A 16,753-nucleotide genomic window follows, 5' to 3' on the forward strand; every position below is an offset into this window, starting at 1 on the left:
CCCAGGCAAGGCAGCAGGGCTTGACACAGCAGCTCCAAGGTAACAGTGGCAGAGGCTTTTGCAGCCCAGGGTATCAGAGCTGCATAGGGCAGATGCTGTGAACCTTTGAGCCCAGAGCACAGGTGCTCCTTGTCCTCTGGCTGCCTGCGAGGTGGCACTGGCTGGCTCTGCACAGGGCTCCTGAGGAAGGGCTCAAGCTGTACCTTGTCCTGTTTCCAGGTTTCCCAGGAGCAAGACTCGTCGAGCAGGGCTCTGGAGCAGCTGCGCCGGCAGTCCTCTGGCCAAGGGCACGCACTGGCCCAGGTGTGCAGAGAGAAGGAGCTGCTGGGCCAGAAGAAAGCTGCCCTTGAGGGACGACTGGCAGCTATGGGACAGCAGCAACAAGAGCTTTGCAAGCAGCTGGCAGAGACCAGGTAAAGACAGGGAGCAGAGCCTTTCAGATGTTTTTACATTCCATGGACAGGAAATGGAAATGACTCATGAAATAAAATATGTCACAATACGAAGGTAATTTTCCTGACACCTAAAGCCAGCAACGCTCCCTTGAGTCTAGTTGTTGTTCAGACAAAAGGATATTCTGACTTTTTACAAGTGCTGCCATGACCATGAGATTTTTCTGCATCATGCCAAGTAGTTCTGAAATCTCTTAAATACAGGGTGTCTGGAAGATGATGTACCTTTATGTCCATTTTCAAGAGTATTAAAAAGTCAGGAGTCAGCCAGAGCAAGAGTCTGTTCTGTCCCCCTGCAGAGCAGCTTGCAAGTGCTGACGAGAGAAGGGCTGTGAGCAGAGTCTGAGCCTTTACTCGTCATGCCCATCCTGTTTGGGCACAGCTCCCCAGTGTCATAGGTCAGGAACAGCAAGTGAAGCTTTGGATGTTGAGGTCAAGTTGGGCTCTGCTGTGTGTGCTGTGCCAGACCATAAGCAAGGCCTGGGCACTCTCTCAGAGGGCCCTGCTTTGCTATGGAAATGGCACAAAAGTGCCTTCTCTGGACAAGTTTCCATGTGATCCATTTTCCATACTCATGTGTGGGGATCTTGAGCCTCATTGTCCTGGAATAACCAGCTGTGGGTGTCAGGAGCAAGCAACCCATGCCTCTCTGTATTTGCAACTTGTAGGGCAGCAAAGGAGAGCCTGGAATCCAGCCTGTCTGCTGCTCAGCTGCAGATATCTCAGCTGGAGATGAGCAGGACCCATCTGGAGGCTCAAGTGCTCACAGTCACACAGGCCAAGGCAGTGGTAGAAGGTGAGGACCTCGTGTGCTTTGTTTGTGGTGCCACCCCTGCCAAGAGAAGCCAAGCACCCTGTAAAGCCACCTCTGTCCACGGGGCTTCTGAGGAGTGGTGGGGCTGGAGGCACTGAAAGGGCCTGAGGTCAGTAAAGTCAGTAAAGACTCTGACTCCTGCTGTTGGTGGTGTTTGCAGGACAAGTCAAATTCCTCCAACGAGAGCTGGAAGCAGAGAGAGCTCTCAGGAGGAAGGAACAGGAAGAGAGAGCTCTGCAGCTCTTGCAGGCAGAAAAGCAGTGTCAAGAAAGCCTCAGGCTTCAGGGAACAGCCAAGCAAATGGAAATAAACAAGCTCCTGCAAGACCTGGTAGGAGACAATATGCTTCTGAACTGTCCAAGCTGGGCCTGTGGGAAGGTTTAGCACAAGCAGAGCCTGAGGGTGAGAAAGGGCAGCAATCCTCTGCCAGAGGCCTCTGGGAGGGGAAGATGACACCTCCTTTTGTGAGTGCTCGGGCCCAATGCTTGTGAAGGTTTTACCCAACAGAAATGATTCCATGAGGCTGTGATTCTTGCAGCTGCTGAGCCTCCTTTTAAATTCCCTGACAGGACATGGTTTCTGGAGTGCAGAAAGCCAGTGCTGTTGTCTTTTCAGGCTGGGGTTTGTGGGATGGATGAAGCTTCACATTTTTCAGCAAGGAACTTGCCTATGACATAATCTTGAAAATCTTTCTCCCCTCTTCAGAAAAATGAGCAAGAAAGACACCATGCAGAGTTGCAGGAGATGCTGGAACAATGGCAAGAAGAGAAGGCAAAGAGAGAGCAGGAACACGAGGAGGTGCTGCTTGAGATGAGGCAGAAAGTTGCCACCCTGCAGGCCCAACAACAAGAACAACAAATCAGATTTGAAAAAGCCAAGCGACAGGTAATGGTTCTGAAGGGAGAACTGGTGTGATTTTTTGCAAGGCTGGAGGTGTGGAGATGGCAGGCTATGGGGGCTGTCTGGAGCATGTCCTCCATGTCTGCTGCATTGAATTTGGGCAGGTGAAAGGTGAACAGGTCTGTCTTTGGGACCAGGAATGAGCCCTCTCACAGGAAGCCAGGCAGAAACATAAGCTTTAAGCTGAGATTTTTGTGCTACTCCTGTGTACTGTTTTACTAAGACATACCTCAGAGTATCTTCACTGTTCTCTTACCACTCCCTTTCTGGTGTGTGCAGGTAGGTGTTCAGTGCCAAAGTGAGGTTGTAGGACTTTTCTTTTGTGAGCACAGGGAGGGTGTAGCAGAAACATTGACAAAGATGAAAAAAATCTATTTAACAACTTGTCTGGAGTATTTCTGAAGAGTAACCCAAGATGTCTTCTGGGCTGTGTTTTAAGTCACTTCCTGGGCAGCTGTGGCTCCCCAGGGCAGACAGTGGCCCAGGGGAGCAGCAGCCAAGTGCTCTGAGGGCGCGTGAGCCCATCCGTCTTTGCCTCTTGCCACACAGGTGTTGCAGGGAAGTGTGAAACCCTCTGCTCTTTGCTTCTGTGCAGGTGCAGCAAAAGGAGCAGAATGAGAAGAGGGCTTTAACAGAGACACTGCTCCAAACTCGAGGAGACCTCAGCCAAGCGTGCCAGCAGGTCCAGCAGCTCAGGCAGGAGGTGAAGGAGCAGCAAGAGAAGGGACAGGTAAGTCTGAGTAGGCAGGGAACGGAGTGCAGGGCAGGGACAAGGGCACAAAAGGCAGCTCCTGGGAGTGAGGGGGCAAGGGATTCCTCAGGCTCTGGGAGCACAGAGCCTGGTAAGCTCCAGAGCTCAGCCCCAGGAACAAGGGCTTGCAGTACAAGCAGAGCTGGGTTGGGAAGCCAGAAGGAGTAGCTGAAAGAATGGGATTTTGAGACAGCAAGTGCAAAAATCTGAGCCTGAGGGCAGGTCCCAGGAAGTTGCTCTGCATTTTGTTGCTAGACCATCAAGGCAAAACTGCAAGCTGAGCTGCAGGAAGCTCAGAATGAAATCCAGACAGCACAGAAGAGGCACAAGGAGGAACTACAAAGCATGAAAGAGGAGATGAATGTCCTCCTTGAGCAGAGGGATGCTCTACAAAAGCAGGTGAGTGAAACAGCAGTGGCACTGCAGTCACCCAGGGAGGACTCTGTGGCCTTCTTGCTTTTCCATGGCAGAGCAGCAGCTGATGGGGTGATCCCTGGGGCTGCCTCATGCTGTGGGGGCTCCATGGCAGCTGCTCTGAAGGACACTCAGTGCTCTGCTGAATCTCAGCTGCTGCTGCCCTGGACAGCTGGGCCAGTCCTCTGGGCTGTTGGCCAGCAACCATCAGCATGGACTCCTGCTGGCCTCTTCTTGCTAGCCTTGGTTTGAGAGATGCTTTTTCAGATGCGCTTGTTGGGCCACTTAGAGACTTAACAAAGTTGTCCATATCCATTGTGAATCTGGTGTTTTCAGGACAGGGAGAAATGGAAAGTTGTCCTTTCCCTTTCCTCACGGCCTCTGCTCAGGCTGACAGTGGCAGGCTGTGGCTGTCGCCTCTGACTGCTTTGTTCTGTTTGATTTGAGGTGGAAGAGTTGACATCTCAGCTGGCAGCCTCCCGAGAGTTCCAGGAAAGCACAGTCCAGAGAGCCCAGAAGGATGTGAATGAAGCCCAGGAAGAGACAAGGCAGAAGCAATTGGAGGCTGATCACATCCAGAAGCAGCTGGGGGAGAAAGAACATCAGAAGAAGAAGCTTCAAGTGTACCTGCAGAATGTGGAGAGGGAATGGAGTCATTGGGAAGAAGTGGCACACAAAAATTCAGAATACCATGCTTTTGTGAGTGCCCTAAAGAGGGAAAGAACCAGGTAAATGAAAGCCTGTGGGACTCTGCATTGTGGTGAATGCATTCCCTCTTTGCCATCTTTGCACCTACCTGGGGCTCTGGCAGCATTTCCTAAGTGGCAGATTCTGAAGTCTCCATGAAGACACATCTCATTATCTGTATGTTCTGTTCATTCTCTAACATGTTAGGCCTTCAGTTAGATTTTTTCTGAAGACCAAGGCTTTTGGGGTAGCTCTTTCCCTCTAGGGAGTGTTGTGCTGTTAGGTTAGGTTAGGTTAGGTGGGTGTGTTAACAGTGCTGGAGCTGCAGTGTAAGGAGCTGGATACATCCATCAGCTCCACCTGGGCTGCTGTAACTTGAAGCCTTTGGGATCTGATCATCCTGGCATCTGATGCCTTTGCTGGGCTGAACCTTCTTAGGGCCCTGAGTGCTGATCAAGCCCAGATTGCCCTGGGAGGCACCCGAGAAACAAGAATGTCTCTGGTGCATTGTTCCTGACAAAATGCCCCCCGGAGCCTGGAGGGGCTCAAGCAGGGTCCCTGCCACCCTCCACACTCACAGGTGTTACTGACTGTGCAAAGAATGCAAGAAACCAGAGCAAGGTTAGGGGGGCTCCTCCAGCTGATCAAGTCAAGCCAGTCTTCAGTGCCACAGGATTCTTCTTCCAAGAAGAAGACAAAGGAAAGGCAGAGCACTCTTGCTTGCCTGGAGGTTTCTGCATCTTCCATCAGCTTGAGCTCCAAGCCTCTGTTGCCACTTCTGCCTTGGGCCTTTGTTCCCCCAGCTGCAAGTAGGATGGGTGCTGGTAAATCTCAGGGAACTTCCCAGACGTCTCCTGGCTGTAGGGTGCTGCTCCTCCTACCTGGACATACAAGATGGGGGAAGGAAATGTCTCTTCCATGTTGACCAAAGCTCTTCCCCTTGGAGCCTGGTTAGTCAGAGGAAAATTCTTCCTCTCCCCTAATGTCTTCATTGTAGGATTTTGTTAGGTTTGTGTTCACATGCCCATCTCAAATAGAAGATATTCCATGTAGGCAGGAACTCCCTGTTCTTTCAGGAACTAGAGCAGAGTGGGCACATGCTGGGCTGTGACTGCAGGGGGAACAAACAGCCAAGTTGTTCTGACAAACCTCATCGAACAGAGCAGTTTTCTCTGAGGTGGTGCAAGTCCTAGGAGTTTATAAAATGTGATACCATTAGTAATGAGTTGCATGCTTCCCTTCTAGGCTGATTCTGTCTCTGGAGAAAAAGAACGTGTGCCTCAGATCACTGGAAGAAAAGAACGTGGCACTGAACAATCAGCTGTCTCAGTTCAATTCTGCTCTTCAGCAGGCTGAACACCTCTCTTCAATTCGTGCCAGAAAAATGCAGAAGCTCAACACCCAGGTAAGCTGTGCACTCCATCCTCTTCTCCAGGGACACACAACACCACCTTTGGCATGGTAGTCCCAACCTCTTTCCCCTCCCAGCAGCATCCACTGCCGCCGTGTTCTGCCCAGGGCTGCTGCTGCTGCACCCTCAGGCCAAGGCTGGATCTGGTGTCTGCTGCCAAAGTTTTCCCCCATTCTCTCCTGGGTCCCAGCAAGAAATGTGGGAGGAGAAGCAGCAGCACACTCCTCTGGAGCTTCTCTGTCCCTCTGTTAGCAGTGCTGTCCCTGACAGGATTGGTGCCTGTGCCAGGCACTGAGCAATGTGGGGACACAGACGTGGCTATGGCAGGCTGGGCAGGGCACTTCCACCACAGCCAGTACAGCCCGTGTTCAGAGCTGCAGCCTCAAGGATACCCCTTGCCTCCCTTTCCCTGTTTTCTCTACCTTTGTCTCCACTGGAATCCTTGGTTCTGCACCTTCTGTTTCTGGCGTAGTTCTGCCTGAAGTCATTTCTCCATCAATGCTCTCCCTACTGCCCACTCTGCTGCCTCAGGAGCAGCCCTGTCCCTGAGGCTCTCTGCATCCATCTTCCAGATCCAGGCCCTGCAAGATGCAGTGTTGGAGATGGAGGCTGCCAAGGCAACTCGAGAGAAGGAGCTGCTGCAGGAGCTGGAAAAGTCCCGAGCAGGAGAACAGAGCTTGAGGGACGCTGTGCATGTGCTGCAGGTTGAGGTGTCTGAGCTGCGTCTGAGGCTCCAGAGCTCTGAGGAAAGAGCAGAGGCCATGGCCATACACTGTGAGGCCATGGAGATGGAGCTGAGGATGGCTCAGGCTGACAACAACCAAATCAAGGCCTGCAATCAGGAGCTGCAGACACTGTTGGAGGAAACTCAGCAAGGTACAACTTCTCTCCCATCCATTGTCCCATCCTGTTCCACCAGTGGGGATCTCTGATCCTATGTAGAGGTAAAGGCCTTTGCCCAGAGATGGCAGACAGGAAAAACAACCAGTATGAGATTCATCCATCCTGTGCAAGTGCCTGTGAAAGATTTTTCTTGAGAACAATGCTGTGGCTGGCAGTGCCAACTGGCTCTGCTGTGGCTGATCCCATCCACGGCTGATGCCTTTAAGGTGCTGTGTCTGTGCTAAGCAGCTGGAGCTGGATGCCTCAGCTCAATTCCCCTAAGCTCCAGGCCCTGCCAGAGCCTCCAGGCTATTGGCCCCTCTGGAGCAGGGCTGCACAGGCATCCCAGCTGCTTTGTCTCTCTTGGATTGTTCACTCTGCACAAGGCCAAGAGCAAACACACGTTGCTATTCCTCTGAACCTTGCCCCTGCCATTCCTGCTTTTTTCTCTGCCTGGAAGTTTCCTTCATTTCTCTCAGTTTTGGAAGCTCTTGTGGGCTTAAGGCCTGGCAAACCCAATCAGGCAGAGAAGACAGTGCTGTTGTCTCTGCAGGATGGCCATCAGTTTACTTTACTTTGCTTTCCCCCTTCTCTTTCCCTTTCCCTCCTGCAGCAACGTGGAGGGCAGAACATGAGAAAATCTTTCTAAGAACGGGCCTGAAGGATGAGGCCACTGCCCTGAAGAAAGAGGCTGTGACTGTTCATCAAGAGATGGAATATCCTCAGAGGAAACTGGAGAGTCAGGAGAAGGAAAGGAAGGATGTGCTGGTGAGAATGGCAGATGCCACAAAGGGCCATTTCCTAGCTATGTTTGCACCTTGTGTTACCAGATCTAAGGAGCACCTCTTTCCAGTTTAACTTTCCTAATTGCATTCTTCTGAATAAGGAGGAAAAGATGTTGTAATCATGTCAAAGCCAGTTAGCACTGAGGCTGCTGATTTTCCTCCATGCTGGAGTTCTGTGGCCCTGGAAGCTTTAGTTCTCAATGCCCACACTGTCTCCATTGACATTGCATGGTTTGGGCAATTTCCGGTGTCCAAATCCATGTTCAGATTTCTAAATATGTGGAGCTGGCAGGAGGGGTGAGAAGACCAAGTTTGCTGTTGATTGAAAGGTGTTTGGCCTTGGCCATGGGAGAGCAGGCAGTGGGGAGAGAAGAGAGGAAAGCCAAGTGCTGATGCAGATAAGGACGTGTGCCTGCAAGGGGACAACTCGTCCTGAGTGGCAGCAGGGAATGACAGCCTGATCTGGCCATTGGTGCTGCAAGAGAGGGCAGTGGGGCTCTTGGGGATGCTGCCATGGAAACTCTACACAGGAGTGTTGGAAAACCACTCCTGTTGCCCCAAGCCCTTGGAATGAAATGCTGAGGATGTTTGCTCTTCCTTGCTGATGGAGAGCTCATCCTTGTGGCACTGCCTAAATCCTGCTTAGCATTGACTTGAAATCCTGGCTGCAGTTCTGGCAGCTCGTGCCCAAAGGAACACGGGAGTGGAGCTGCCAGAGGTCGGGGAAGGGCAGAAAGGAAGCTGGGATGGGCTGAGCGAGCTGGGAAAGAGGCAGCGTCAAGGGGGGCCCAGCCAAGGTCTGCAGCACCGCGAGAGGCAGAGAGAGAGGGGCAGCACGTGCCTGCCCCTGCAGCAGGAGTCCGGATGTGGTATGAGAAGCAAACCAGGAGAAGCAAAGAGTGAGTTTTCTTCTCCCTGTTTTGGCAGCATGAACGGGAATTGTACGAACAGCAGCTGAGAGACCTGGAAAAGAAGAAGGAAATGGGTGCACCTGACATCCAAAGATGGAAGAAGATAAGCCAGGAATTGGAAGTGGAGAGGGAAGACATGCAGGAAGAGTTGGACCATGGGACTGCTGCCGCCGCCTTGAACAAGAGCAGAAGAGGAGAACTCAAAGGGAGAGAGAATGTTCAAGTACTGAGATCAGCACTGAGGAAGAGTGAAGTGGCCAAAGGGACGTTGAAGAAAAAGTTAGTGATCCAGCAGATAAAATCTCCTGACAACAGCATAGGCCAGTCTCATCTCCAGGTAGGCACAGGCACTGACCTTCAGTCCACTCCAATGTCCCTGAAAAATACCAGTGATATTTCCCATAAAGAAGTGGGACTCTATATCCCTGTCAGTCCTGGCCTGCTTGGGCAAAGCAGCCCAGGCTGCAGCAGGCAGCCTTGTCTGTCTGCCTGGCCCCAGCCAGAGACCATTGACTGCCAGATTGTTTCCTGGCACGCCCAGAATGACTGCTACAGCTCTGCAGTTTGCTGTTCAAATCAGCTGCAGGCCAAATGCTGGGCATGGGGAGCTGCTTCTCCTGTGCTCACACAAGGGGAGGCAACACATGGGGATTTGGATTTGGTGTGGGAAGGAATGGAGCAGGTGAGCAGGGCGATGGACTAAACCCAGCAGAGTTTTGTACCAAGAGATCTGAACAGCAGCAGCTGCACTGCTGGTGCTTAGAGTAAATTGTATTGGCAGCTGTGGAAGATGCAGTATTTTTGTGTCACAACATGGAGTTTGGAGTAGGGATGTTTGTTGGCAAGGAGCTGTCTGGTTCCAGGCAAGGCAGCAGGGCCTGACACAGAAGCTCCAAGGTAACAGTGGCAGAGGCTTTTGCAGCCCAGGGTATCAGAGCTGCATAGGGCAGATGCTGTGAACCTTTGAGCCCAGAGCACAGGTGCTCCTTGTCCTCTGGCTGCCTGCGAGGTGGCACTGGCTGGCTCTGCACAGGGCTCCTGAGGAATGCTGAGAAGGATGAGAAAAATCTATTTAACGACTTGTCTGGAGTATTTCTGAAGAGTAACGCAAGATATCCTCTGGGCTGTGTTTTAAGTCACTTCCTGGGCAGCTGTGGCTCCTCGGGGCAGACAGTGGCCCAGGGGAGCAGCAGCCAAGTGCTCTGAGGGCGCGTGAGCCCATCCGTCTTTGCCTCTTGCCACACAGGTGTTTCAGGGAAGTGTGAAACCCTCTGCTCTTTGCTTCTGTGCAGGTGCAGCAAAAGGAGCAGGATGAGAAGAGGGCTTTAACAGAGACACTGCTCCAAACTCGAGGAGACCTCAGCCAAGCGTGCCAGCAGGTCCAGCAGCTCAGGCAGGAGGTGAAAGAGCAGCAAGAGAAGGGACAGGTAAGTCTGAGTAGGCAGGGAACGGAGTGCAGGGCAGGGACAAGGGCACAAAAGGCAGCTCCTGGGAGTGAGGGGGCAAGGGATTCCTCAGGCTCTGGGAGCACAGAGCCTGGTAAGCTCCAGAGCTCAGCCCCAGGAACAAGGGCTTGCAGTGCAAGCAGAGCTGGGTTGAGAAGCCAGAAGGAGTAGCTGAAGGAATAGGATTTGGAGACAGCAAGTGCAAAAATCTGAGCGTGAGGGCAGGTCCCAGGAAGTTGCTCTGCATTTTGTTGCTAGACCATCAAGGCAAAACTGCAAGCTGAGCTGCAGGAAGCTCAGAATGAAATCCAGACAGCACAGGAGAGGCACAAGGAGGAACTACAATGCATGAAAGAGGAGATGAATGTCCTCCTTGAGCAGAGGGATGCACTACAAAAGCAGGTGAGTGAAACAGCAGTGGCACTGCAGTCACACAGGGAGGACTCTGTGGCCTTCTTGCTTTTCCATGGCAGAGCAGCAGCTGATGGGGTGATCCCTGGGGCTGCCTCATGCTGTGGGGGCTCCATGACAGCTGCCCTGAAGGACACTCAGTGCTCTGCTGAATCTCAGCTGCTGCTGCCCTGGACAGCTGGGCCAGTCCTCTGGGCTGTTGGCCAGCAACCATCAGCATGGACTCCTGCTGGCCTCTTCTTGCTAGCCTTGGTTTCGGAGGTGCTGTTTTAGGTGCTCATAGCAGGCCACTTAGAGACTTCTCCATATCCATTGTGAATCTGGTGCTTTCAGGACAGAGAGAAATGGAAAGTTGTCCTTTCCCTTTCCTCACGGCCTCTGCTGTGGCTGACAGTGGCAGGCTGTGGCTGTCACCTCTGACTGCTTTGTTCTCTTTGACTTGAGGTGGAAGAGTTGACAGCTCAGCTGGCAGCCTCCCAGGAGTTCCTGGAAAGCACAGTCCAGAGAGCCCAGCAGGATGTGAGTGAGGCCCAGGAAGAGTCACGTCAGAAGATGTTGGAGGCTGAAGACATCCAGAAGAGGCTGGAGGAGGCAGAAGATCAGAAGAAGGAGCTCCAAATGCAGATGCAGAACTTGGAGAGGGAAAGGAATCAATGGGAAGAAGTGGCACAGCAAAATTCAGAATTGCAGGCTTCCATGAATGTCCTAGGGAGGGAAAAAGCCAGGTAAATGAAAGCCTGTGGGACTCTGCATTGTGGTGAATGCATTCCCTCTTTGCCATCTTTGCACCTACCTGGGGCTCTGGCAGCATTTCCTAAGTGGCAGATTCTGAACTCTCCATGAAGACACATCTCATTATCTGTATGTTCTGTTCATTCTCTAATATTTTTAGCCTTCAATTAGAATTTTTCTGAAGACAAAGGCTTTTGGGGTAGCTCTTTCCCTCTAGGGAGTGTTGTGCTGTTAGGTTAGGTTAGGTTAGGTGGGTGTGTTAACAGTGCTGGAGCTGCAGTGTAAGGAGCTGGATACATCCATCAGCTCCACCTGGGCTGCTGTAACTTGAAGCCTTTGGGATCTGATCATCCTGGCATCTGATGCCTTTGCTGGGCTGAACCTTCTTAGGGCCCTGAGTTCTGATCAAGCCCAGATTGCCCTGGGAGGCACCCGAGAAACAAGAATGTCTCTGGTGCATTGTTCCTGACAAAATGCCCCCCGGAGCCTGGAGGGGCTCAAGCAGGGTCCCTGCCACCCTCCACACTCACAGGTGTTACTGACTGTGCAAAGAATGCAAGAAACCAGAGCAAGGTTAGGGGGGCTCCTCCAGCTGATCAAGTCAAGCCAGTCTTCAGTGCCACAGGATTCTTCTTCCAAGAAGAAGACAAAGGAAAGGCAGAGCACTCTTGCTTGCCTGGAGGTTTCTGCATCTTCCATCAGCTTGAGCTGCAAGCCTCTGTTGCCACTTCTGCCTTGGGCCTTTGTTCCTCCAGCTGCAAGTAGGATGGGTGCTGGTAAATCTCAGGGAACTTCCCAGACATCCCCTGGCTGTAGGGTGCTGCTCCTCCTACCTGGACATACAAGATGGGGGAAGGAAATGTCTCTTCCATGTTGACCAAAGCTCTTCCCCTTGGAGCCTGGTTAGTCAGAGGAAAATTCTTCCTCTCCCCTAATGTCTTCATTCTAGGATTTTGTTAGGTTTGTGTTCACATGCCCATCTCAAATAGAAGATATTCCATGTAGGCAGGAACTCCCTGTTCTTTCAGGAACTAGAGCAGAGTGGGCACATGCTGGGCTGTGACTGCAGGGGGAACAAACAGCCAAATTGTTCTGACAAACCTCATCGGACAGAGCAGTTTTCTCCGAGGTGGTGCAAGTCCTAGGAGTTTATAAAATGTGATACCATTAGTAATGAGTTGCATGCTTCCCTTCTAGGCTGATTCTGTCACTCGAGGAAAAGAACGTGTGCCTCAGATCACTGGAAGAAAAGAATGTGGCACTGAACAATCAGCTGTCTCAGTTCAATTCTGCTCTTCAGCAGGCTGAACACCTCTCTTCAATTCGTGCCAGAAAAATGCAGAAGCTCAACACCCAGGTAAGCTGTGCACTCCATCCTCCTCTCCAGGGACACACAACATCACCTTTGGCATGGTAGTCCCAACCTCTTTCCCCTCCCAGCAGCATCCACTGCCGCCGTGTTCTGCCCAGGGCTGCTGCTGCTGCACCCTCAGGCCAAGGCTGGATCTGGTGTCTGCTGCCAAAGTTTTCCCCCATTCACTCCTGGGTCCCAGCAAGAAATGTGGGAGGAGAAGCAGCAGCACACTCCTCTGGAGCTTCTCTGTCCCTCTGTTAGCAGTGCTGTCCCTGACAGGATTGGTGCCTGTGCCAGGCACTGAGCAATGTGGGGACACAGACGTGGCTATGGCAGGCTGGGCAGGGCACTTCCACCACAGCCAGTTCAGCCCGTGTTCAGAGCTGCAGCCTCAAGGATGCCCCTTGCCTCCCTTTCCCTGTTTTCTCTACCTTTGTCTCCACTGGAATCCTTGGTTCTGCACCTTCTGTTTCTGGCGTATTTCTGCCTGAAGTCATTTCTCCATCAATGCTCTCCCTACTGCCCACTCTGCTGCCTCAGGAGCAGCCCTGTCCCTGAGGCTCTCTGCATCCATCTTCCAGATCCAGGCCCTGCAAGATGCAGTGTTGGAGATGGAGGCTGCCAAGGCAACTCGAGAGAAGGAGCTGCTGCAGGAGCTGGGAAAGTCCCGAGCAGGAGAACAGAGCTTGAGGGACGCTGTGCATGTGCTGCAGGCTGAGGTGTCTGAGCTGCGTCTGAGGCTCCAGAGGTCTGATGACAAAGCTCTTACGTCAGCCATACAGTGTGAGAGTGTGAAGCTGGAGCTGAGGAAGACACAGACTCAGAGGAACAACCTCAGCACCCGCAACCTGGAGCTGCAGTGGGACTTGGAGGAAATTGAGAGAGGTACAACTTGTCCCCTCCCACTCTCTGCCCCATTCTGTTCCACCAGTGGGGATCTCTGATCCCACACAGAGGTAAAGGCCTGTGCCCAGAGATGGCAGACAGGAAAAACAACCAGCAAGAGATGTACCCATCCAAGTCCCTGTGAAATCTTTTTCCCAATAACAATGCTGTGGCTGACCCCATACACACCTGGTGCCTTTCAAGGGCTGTGTCTGTGCTAAGGAGCTGGAGCTGGATACATGAGGCAAATTCTCTCAAGTTCCAGGCCCTGCCAGAGCCTCCAGGCTATTGTCCCCTCTGGAGCAGGGCTGCACAGGCATCCCAGCTGCTTTGTCTCTCTTGGATTGTTCACTCTGCACAAGGCCAAGAGCAAACACACGTTGCTATTCCTCTGAACCTTGCCCCTGCCATTCCTGCTTTTTTTCTCTGCCTGGAAGTTTCCTTCATTTCTCTCAGTTTTGGAGCCCTTGTGGGCTTAGGGCCTGGCAAACCCAGTCAGGCAGAGAAGACAGTGCTGTTGTCTCTGCAGGATGGCCATCAGTTTACTTTACTTTGCTTTCCCCCTTCTCTTTCCCCTATCCTGCTGCAGATTTGTGTAGGGCTGAAAACAAGCACATTTCTCGAGAAAGTGCCCTGAAGAAAGAGTCTTTTACTTTTCGTCAGGGGGTGGCATCTCTGCAGAGGAAATTGGAGAGCCAGGAGAAGGAAAGGAAGGATCTTCTGGTGAGAATGGCAGATGCCACAAAGGGCCATTTCCTAGCTATGTTTGCACCTTGTGTTACCAGATCTAAGGAGCACCTCTTTCCAGTTTAACTTTCCTAATTGCATTCTTCTGAATAAGGAGGAAATGATGTTGTAATCATGTCAAAGCCAGTTAGCACTGAGGCTGCTGATTTTCCTCCATGCTGGAGTTCTGTGGCCCTGGAAGCTTTAGTTCTCAATGCCCACACTGTCTATATTGACATTGCATGGTTTGGGCAATTTCTGGTGTCCAAAGCCATGTTCAGATTTCTAAATATGTGGATCTGGCAGGAGGGGTGAGAAGACCAAGTTTGCTGTTAATTGAAAGGTGTTTGGCCTTGGCCATGGGAGAGCAGGCAGTGGGGAGAGAAGAGAGGAAAGCCAAGTGCTGATGCAGATAAGGACGTGTGCCTGCAAGGGGACAACTCATCCTGAGTGGCAGCAGGGAATGACAGCCTGATCTGGCCATTGGTGCTGCAAGAGAGGGCAGTGGGGCTCTCGGGGATGCTGCCATGGAAACTCTACACAGGAGTGTTGGAAAACCACTCCTGTTGCCCCAAGCCCTTGGAATGAAATGCTGAGGATGTTTGCTCTTCCTTGCTGATGGAGAGCTCATCCTTGTGGCACTGCCTAAATCCTGCTTAGCATTGACTTGAAATCCTGGCTGCAGTTCTGGCAGCTCCTGCCCAAAGGAACACGGGAGTGGAGCTGCCAGAGGTTGGGGAAGGGCAGAAAGGAAGCTGGGATGGGCTGAGCGAGCTGGGAAAGAGGCAGCGTCAAGGGGGGCCCAGCCAAGGTCTGCAGCACCGCGAGAGGCGGAGAGAGAGGGGCAGCACGTGCCTGCCCCTGCAGCAGGAGTCCAGATGTGGTATGAGAAGCAAACCAGGAGAAGCAAAGAGTGAGTTTTCTTCTCCCTGTTTTGGCAGCATGAACGGGAATTGTACAAACAGCAGCTGAGAGACCTGGAAAAGAAGAAGGAAATGGGTGCACCTGACATGCAAAGTCAGCAGGAAAGAACACAAGAATTGGACACTGAAATGGAAACCAAGCAGGAAGAGTTGGAGCATGGTGCTGCTATTTTGAAAGAAGAGAGAGGCAATGGTCTCAGTTCTGCACTGACCAAGCATCAAATTGCCAAAGGGGCTCTGAGGAAACACTTTCCTGTCCTGAAGGGAAAGACATATCTCCAGGTAGGCAGAGGCATTGGCCTGCAGCCCACTGCAACATCCCTGAAGGATTCCAGTGATATTTCCCATAAAGAAGTGGGACTCTATATCCCTGTCAGTCCTGGCCTGCTTGGGCAAAGCAGCCCAGGCTGCAGCAGGCAGCCTTGTCTGTCTGCCTGGCCCCAGCCAGAGACCATTGACTGCCAGATTGTTTCCTGGCACGCCCAGAATGACTGCTACAGCTCTGCAGTTTGCTGTTCAAATCAGCTGCAGGCCAAATGCTGGGCATGGGGAGCTGCTTCTCCTGTGCTCACACAAGGGGAGGCAACACATGGGGATTTGGATTTGGGAAGGAATGGAGCAGGTGAGCAGGGCGATGGACTAAACCCAGCAGAGTTTTGTACCAAGAGATCTGAGCAGCAGCAGCTGCACTGCTGGTGCCTCGAGGATGCTTCCCAAGATGGAGATTTCTGAGGGACAGCTCTTGTGGTGTTTGAAATAAGGCAATCATCTCCCCTCTGAATCCCCAGCAGGCTGTTGGAGCACAAGTGGAGCAGCTGTTACGTGTCTCACAGACCAGGCTGGAACCTCAACAACCGCTTGCATCAGCAGAGGAAAAGACAGAGACACCTGAACTAACCACTGAGCCCAGGAGAACTTTAGAGCAGGTAAAATGGGCTTTCTGTGCCTCCACAGAGCCTCAGGCTCCTCTGGAACACAGCACGTTTGCCCAGGCAGTGCTTTGCTGTCCCCTGCTTGTTTCCTTGCCTCTCCCTGTCCCTGCTGTGGGCACACCCTTTGGTTTGTTCTGTCTCTTGCAGCAGCCCATGGCTTTCTCAAAGGCGCCTTCACTGCGCTGTCTCCCTCCCTGGCCCCGTGTCCCTGGACACACACTGGCCTCTCTTGCGCAGCCCCCAGCGAGATCTTTTTGCCCCCAGTGTTTTCTGGTGCAATTCAGGGTCTCAGAGCAGAGATCTTGCCTTGATGTCCAGAGGTTCTTTTGCTCCATGTTTGCTAACGAATTTCTGTGACCTTTCTCTAATCCAATGTGCAGGTGGAACCTGAAGGGAGAAGAATCAGAATTTTTAGGAGAGTGTTCCCCCCAGACTCCTTTATGTTGCGTGTCCCGAAGTCTCACCGGCAAAATAGGTTCAGTTCTCAAAGAGAAGAGACCTCCAGCAGCTCAGGGGAGCAGTAGCCCTCCTGCTGATGCACAGCCTGTGGAGCAAGGGGTCAGTGGCCCAAATGTGTCCTTTGGAAATCAGAGTTGGGTTCCTCACGGCTGTTGGAACTCACTCTGCTAGACCTGTGGGGGCTGAGGGATGTACGTGGGAAGGGTTTGGCAGCCTTGGGCTGGACTTGTTGATCATCTGAGCTCTGTTCAGGGCCAGTCTGGGAGCCTGTTCCTTTCCCCTTCCCCAAGGGCAGAGTGTTGGTGAGGGCTGCAGTTGGAGGCTGTGTCTGCCCTGACAGCCGGTACCGTGGGGCTGTGGATGCTGCTGCCAGCGTGGGCTTGTCTGAGCCGGGCCTTGTGCCTCTTTCAGGTGTCCCTGCTGCAGTCACAGCTGGCCCGAGACCGACAGCACCACCTGGAGAGCTGTGCAGGGAGCAGGCACGAGACACTCCCATTGAGTCACTGGGAGCAGAAGGGATCTCCTTGCTCCCTAAACTTCTCAGAGAGGAGCCAGAGTGCAGTTCGATGTAGTCTTAGCCTTAGTATTTGTCAATAGTTTATGTTTCAAGGATAGTTATAGGTGTAAGTGATAGTTATAGGTGTAAGTGAACTTTTATACAACTGTGTTCCATAGGATGTAGGATATATTTATAGACAAATAAAGAGGTTGTTATGATCACAATTAAACTAAAAGATCTTTGTCTGAATTACTTACTACCCAGTACAGGGTATATAATTATAACTTCCAGTATAGTGTATTACATTTGATGCAAGTTTGAAGCAATTCTATTCAAGCCAGCAAAACCAATTCTGAATTAGAGATTGATCACCCAGACCA

General features: G+C 52.1%; 1 protein-coding gene across 1 annotated transcript in view; it reads left to right on the forward strand.

The window, feature by feature from the left end:
- The window catches only part of LOC131584838 (centrosome-associated protein CEP250-like), a 132,857-nt gene extending 116,918 nt beyond the window's left edge, over positions 1-15,939 (forward strand). Inside the window, exons 45-60 of the mRNA XM_058850343.1 lie at positions 220-413; positions 1,121-1,268; positions 1,972-2,151; positions 2,762-2,848; positions 3,779-4,059; positions 5,264-5,423; positions 6,002-6,305; positions 6,925-7,079; positions 8,024-8,344; positions 9,300-9,386; positions 9,711-9,854; positions 10,308-10,588; positions 11,793-11,952; positions 12,531-12,834; positions 13,424-13,557; positions 15,874-15,939. Coding sequence (XP_058706326.1) covers positions 220-413; positions 1,121-1,268; positions 1,972-2,151; positions 2,762-2,848; positions 3,779-4,059; positions 5,264-5,423; positions 6,002-6,305; positions 6,925-7,079; positions 8,024-8,344; positions 9,300-9,386; positions 9,711-9,854; positions 10,308-10,588; positions 11,793-11,952; positions 12,531-12,834; positions 13,424-13,557; positions 15,874-15,939 — 3,006 coding nt within the window. The remainder of the gene's footprint in view (positions 1-219; positions 414-1,120; positions 1,269-1,971; positions 2,152-2,761; positions 2,849-3,778; positions 4,060-5,263; positions 5,424-6,001; positions 6,306-6,924; positions 7,080-8,023; positions 8,345-9,299; positions 9,387-9,710; positions 9,855-10,307; positions 10,589-11,792; positions 11,953-12,530; positions 12,835-13,423; positions 13,558-15,873) is intronic.
- Positions 15,940-16,753: the final 814 nt, after the last annotated feature.

The sequence above is a fragment of the Poecile atricapillus genome, chromosome 15 (genome assembly GCF_030490865.1).
Source record: "Poecile atricapillus isolate bPoeAtr1 chromosome 15, bPoeAtr1.hap1, whole genome shotgun sequence".
NCBI classification, from domain to species: Eukaryota; Metazoa; Chordata; class Aves; order Passeriformes; family Paridae; genus Poecile; species Poecile atricapillus.